Source organism: Chrysochloris asiatica, unplaced genomic scaffold (genome assembly GCF_000296735.1).
Source record: "Chrysochloris asiatica unplaced genomic scaffold, ChrAsi1.0 scaffold00010, whole genome shotgun sequence".
Classification (NCBI taxonomy): Eukaryota; Metazoa; Chordata; class Mammalia; order Afrosoricida; family Chrysochloridae; genus Chrysochloris; species Chrysochloris asiatica.
Genome location: NW_006408528.1, coordinates 21,250,894 through 21,256,950, shown reverse-complemented (window position 1 = coordinate 21,256,950; position 6,057 = coordinate 21,250,894). Strand labels below are relative to the sequence as shown.

The 6,057-nt window shown below is 38.8% G+C and overlaps 1 protein-coding gene across 1 annotated transcript in view; it reads right to left on the bottom strand.

Moving 5' to 3' along the window:
• ABCB1 (ATP-binding cassette, sub-family B (MDR/TAP), member 1) overlaps positions 1 to 6,057 on the bottom strand; it is a 127,860-nt gene that overhangs the window by 110,800 nt on the left and 11,003 nt on the right. The window contains exons 2-3 of the mRNA XM_006834398.1: positions 1,066 to 1,134; positions 372 to 408 (exon numbers count right to left, since the gene is read on the bottom strand). Of these exons, the coding sequence (XP_006834461.1) occupies positions 372 to 408; positions 1,066 to 1,134 (106 nt within the window). The remainder of the gene's footprint in view (positions 1 to 371; positions 409 to 1,065; positions 1,135 to 6,057) is intronic.

Below are 6,057 nucleotides of genomic sequence, written 5' to 3'. Positions count from 1 at the left end.
AGGACCATCAAGGGAGAAGAGCAGAAAGCAGGACCCTACCCAGAGAAGCAGTGATGCCTGAAATGGAGCCAGAGATGATGACGTGGAGCAATGGAGCAGCTAGAGACTTTAGATCCAGAGAGGGAGAGCGAGTGTGTGCTGAAGACCTGGGGGGCTTGGGGGAAGGATTGCATGGAGGGGATTGTAACCATGGCAATGAGACGATATACGATAGAAAGAATGTAAAACCAATGTTCTCCCATGTAAACTACCACATAATTCACAATAAAACATTTAAATTAAATAAATAAATAATAGCAAGATTTTTTAAAACTTGTACATAGTTTCTGAAGAGACAGAAACTAGTATTAAAAGTAGTGAACAGAACATACGGTAATTATAAGTTTTGGGCAACAGTGAAAGACAGGCCTTAAAGAAGAAGTAAAGAAAGTAAGTCATGAAATCATTAATGAAAGTTGAAGTTTGAAGAATGCCTAATATTCATATAAACTTAAAAAAAAAAGTCACCATGGAGTTGATTCTACCTCAAGATGACCCCATGTATGTCAGAGTATAACTATGCTCCAAAGGATTTTCACGACATGATTTTTTGGAAGAAGATTGCTAAGGCTTTCTTCTGAAGACCTCTGAGTAGACTCCAACCTCCAACATTTCAGTTAGCAGCAGAGTATGTTAATTGTTTGCACCATCCAGGAAATTTAACATATTCTGAAGCATTCATATTTTAAAACTATAAAACACTGAGAGAGATTAAATTTCACTCATTGACACACAACTTCCATAACCTAAAAACATTATCTTGTTCACAAATGAAGATCTCTTAGGAGAGAAAGGTATTTTTTGCATATTTCTTTCATATTTCATTGAAATGCAGGCTAAATTCTGCTACTAAGTACTTTGTCTGAACTAAGAATTCATTCCCTGCTAAAATAAAGCACACGTGAGAGGTTTGAGATAAGGGGGAAACTAATAATATTCTCTTACAGACAAAATAGCAAATCCCTCGACAGAAGAGAGCTGGCATGCAGAAAGTTCTCTCTTCACTTCTACCACAATCCATCTTACCTCCAAAGCTGAACACTGGCCATCATAAAATCAAGCAGGTTAGGAATATAAACATTTACTAAACTCTTGCTAGAAGCCAAAAATAAATTCCAAAGATATAATTCCTGCTTTACACAGAGCTTACACAGAAGGAGGAAGGCAAAGCAAAAGTATACACAATATACTACAAGCTTTGACAGAGTACCACAACTCGTCTGTCACTTTGTCATACTGTGGTGGATTGTGAGTTGCTGTGATTCTGAGGGCTATGCCACTGGTATTTTAAATACCAGCAGGGTCACCCATGGTGGACAGGTTTCAGATGAGCTTCCAGATAAAGACAGACTAGGAAGGAGTCATAACGACCCTGTATAGGGTTTCTGAGAAGCAGCTGGTGGATTTGAACCACTGGCTTTGCTTAATTGTTACATGGATCAAAATGAGATGGAATGTAATAAACTTTTATTACACATACAATATGATTCAAGCACTATTGGTATTGAAAATCTAAAAATAAATATGACTTTCAGAAGGTACAGTCAAGGAACAGGCAGACAAAAAGAAAATTATAACACATCAGATGAGCTGCAAGACAAATATAGACTGAAACACTAAGAAGTTACAATTGGAGCAAAAAGAAAAAAAAAATTGATTAGATGCTGGTAAGAAAGAAAATCACGTACTAGGAAGCTTGATCAGTACTGAAAGCAAAGGGCAAAGAAGTAGCAGGTGTTTCAAGAGAGTAGTTTAATATTTGGCAGGCTAGAAGGTGAACACTAATTTAACCACGGTGCCTGGGTGGGAAAGGGAAGTCAGCAAACTCATTCATTCATTAAACACTGAAAAGATAATTATTAAGAAGCTAACAAGGGCCAGGCTTGATTGTAGATACTGACAACAGTAAATAAGACAAGTTCTCCTAAAACTTTTTGGCACAAATAACAGTAAAAAGAGGAAATAAAATACAGGCATTCAATATGCATTCAGTATTTAACTACTTATAAAGTTCTAGGCACTTGGTATACAGTGGTGATCAAAACATACAAAAACTTCATGGATTTTATATTCAGAAAGAAGATAGATAAACATATAAACAAGCAATCAGACAATGGTGAATACTCAAAAGAAATACCACATTGAGCTATTTACCCCAGCAATAGGCAGGAGTAGCCAGTTTAGATTGCCTGGTTAGAGAAGGTCTCTTTGAGGAGGTTAACAGCTGAGATCTCAGGAAAGATACAAGTCATGTGAAGATCTCGGGACAGAGCATTCCAGACAGAAGAAAGAAAAAATACAAAGATCCTGGAATAGAAATATATTTGGTATGTTTCAAGGACCAAATAGAATGGACATTATGGCAAGAGCAGAGTCAGGGAAAAGATCTATCCACAGTGAAGTCATATATGAGACAGAAGTCAGATTCTGTGTAGCCTTTTATAGCCACAAGTTTATTATTATTATTGTAACAGAAGAAAAGAGTGTGGACTTTATTCTCAATTCCCAAGCACTGAAAAGTTTTAAGGAAGAGACTGGGGTGATTTGATGTGGCTGATATGGGGAGGGCAAATTTTAGAAGAGCAAAATTAGAGGAGGGAAAGGAGGAGGATAAAAGTGGTTGAGAGAAGGAAGTCTTGATGAGGTGTGGTGTTGTTGTTAAGTGCCATTGAATCAATTCTGATGACTCATAGCCACTCTGTACAGGGTTTCCAAGGATCAGCTGGCGGGTTTGAACTATGGGCCTTGTGGTTCACAGTCCAGTGCTGATTGATAGCACCACACCATATGAGGTATGATAGACAGGATAAAGGCCCCCTAAAGATGTCATATCCTAATCTTCAACAATAATGAATGTTTCCTTACACAGTAAAGAGTCTGAAGATGTTTTAGCAAGTTAAAGATCTTGAGATGGGATACTGCCCAGGTGGATCCATGTAATGTAATCTAAGGGTCATTATTAGAGGGAGGCCAAGAAAGTCAAAGACAGTAGTAGATGTGATAACTGAAGCAAGAGATGGGAATAATGTGAGGAAGGGGGTCATGATGAGAGGAATGCAGACAATGTATTGTGGTTGTTGTTAAGTACTAGCAAATTGATTCCAACTAATAATGACCCTGTAAATACTTTTGCTAAAGGTAATACAGAAATGGATACAATCATATATTGACAGAGAACTTCGAGAGGTTCAAGTTGGATTCAGAAGAGGCTGTAGAATGAGAGATATCATTGCTGATGTCTGATGGATCTTGGCTGAAAGCAGAGAATATCAGAAAGATGTTTACCTGTGCTTTATTGACTATGCAAAGGTTTTTGACTGTGTGGATCATGACGAGCTATGGACAGCATTGTGAAGTATGAGTATTCCAGACACTTAATTGTACTCATGAGGAATCTGTACCTAGACCAAGAAGCAGTTGTTCAAACAGAACATGGGAACACTGAATGTTTTAAGATTAAGAAAGGTGTGCGACAAGGTTGTGTTCTTTCACCATACTTATTCAACCTGTATGCTGAGCAAATAATAAGAGAAGCTAGGTTCTATGAAGAAAAATGTGGCATCAGGATTGGAGGAAGACTCATCAACAACTTGTTATATGCAGATGATAAAACCTTGCTTGCTGAAAGAGGACTTAAAACATTTACTGATGAAGATCAAAGAGCACAGCCTTCGATATGGATTGCATCTCAATGTAAAGAAAACAAAAACCCTCACCACTGGACCAATAAACAACCTTCTTATCAATGGAGAAAAGATTGAAGTTGTCAAGGACTTCATTCTTCATGGATCAACTACCAACATTCATGGAAGCAGCAGTCAAGAGATCAGAAGACATATTGCATTAGGCAAATCTGCTGCACAAGACCTTTTTAAAGTGTTGAAGAGCAAAGAAGTCAGCTTGAGGACTAAGGTGCACCTGACCCAAGCCATGGTACTTTCATATGCATAACCTCATATGCATGCGAAAGCTGGACAGTGAATAAGGAAGACTGTAGAAGAATTGATGCCTTTGAGTTATGGTGTTGGAGGCTAATACTAAAAGTGCCATGGACTGCCAAAAGAACCAATAGATCCGTGTTGGAAGAAGTGCAGCCAGAGTGCTCCTTAGAGGTCAAGATGGCCAAACTTCGTCTCTCATACTTTGGACATATTGTCAGGAGGGACCAGTTACTGGAGAAGGATATCATGTTTGGTAAGGTGGGAGAATCAGTGAAAAACAAGAAGACCCACAATGAGATGGATTGGCCAGGCGGCAGCATCGATGGACTCAAGTGTGGCAACAGTAGTGAGGTTGGCCCAGGATCGGACAGTGTTTCGTTCTGCTGTGCATAAGGTCCGCTATGAGTCGGTGCCGACTCGATGGCACCTAACAACAACAACAAATACTTTACAAGGAATGGCCGGTCGGTTTGAACCACTGACCTTGTGATTATCAAGTCCAGTGCTTATATTATAGCACCATGGCAAGATTCTGGACAGCCTCTAGATGATGAAAAAAGCAAGGAAACACATTCTACCCTAAAGCCTCCAAAGGAGTGTAGTAGCCCCAGTGATACTCTAAATTTAGTTTTCTGACTCCAAGAACTAGAAGAGAATAAATTTATGCAGTTTTAAGATGCTAAATTTGTGCTAATTTGAGACAGCTGGGAAATTAATGGTAGTTGGTGGTGGCTCTGTGCCACCCAATCGGTTCCAACTCATAGCAACCCTATATAGGGTTTCCAAAGCTGTAAATTTTTACTGGAAATCCTCATCTCTGGTAAATTACTGGTAGATTCAAACTACTGATGTTTGGGTTGGCAGCCCAGCTCATAAACTACTATGCTACCAAGGATATTAATATACAAGTTCAAAACTATGGTTAACAAAGGAAGGGCAAAGACAGAAGGACTAAGAAACTGTGTTTGGTGACTGATTCATTTATTTTTATGACTTCATGCATTGAGTCCACCCAAATTATAAACCTAAGGTCCTTGTCCACAAGTGTAACTTATTAAAGTGGAGTATGGGTGAAGGTTGTTAGAACTAACAAGATCAGAGAATGTTAAGGATAGGTTGGTGACTACATCACTTATAAGGTTATCAAGACACTCAGATAAACACCAAAAAAATAGGTAAGTGAAGTTGTTGTTGTTATGTGCCATGGAGTCAGTTCCGACTCATAGCGACCCTGTACAGGGTATCCGAGGCTGTAAATCTTTACGGGAGCAGAAAGCCTCATCTTTCTCCCATGGAACAGCTGGTAATTTCGAACTGCTGACCTTGAGGTTAGCAGCCCAAATCGTAACCACTACACTACCAGAGCTCCTAGTTAAGTGAAGTAGAGGCAATCAAATACCAAAGTCCTGCACTGGGAATAGATTGAAAGTACTATAACTATTAGTGATGAGAATTATAAAAGAAGCTTTACATGAGGATCAATAAACAATTTGGAAATGGCTATGCAGAGCTAGAGGAATATCAGCACCATCACTGACTCCTTAGGATGAGTATTTGAGGAACTCTAACTTCACAGGCAAAGGTGACACAAGAAAAAGAAAAAAGCCAGAATTGGGAGAAAAAAAAATCAGCACACTGTAGTATCACTGAAGCAAAAAGAAGAGAGAGTATGGTGGACAGTATCAAGTGCTGCTGAGAGGTCAAGATAGCATTTTTAAATGGCCACTTAATTTAGTGGGGAGGGGGCCAGAAGTCAAATTACAGTAGATTGAGGACAGATTGCAAAGAGAAACCAAGACAGAAAACAAAAGCTACTCTGGTATGTGAAGGAAGATAGTGGAAGATGGTTCCAGGTAAGGTGTTGAGAAGAAGACTACACTTGACAATGGGAAGTATCCAGTGGACAGAGAGAGACCAAAGATACGGAAGATAGAAAGGATAATAATAATGTAAAGTCTTTGGAAAGAAAGAGATGGGAACCAAAGTACTAGTGAGTGATTAGTTTTAAGATATAATGCTTTGGAGGGAATTGTAATCATTGCAATGAAACAAAATACAATGGGATGAATGTAAAACT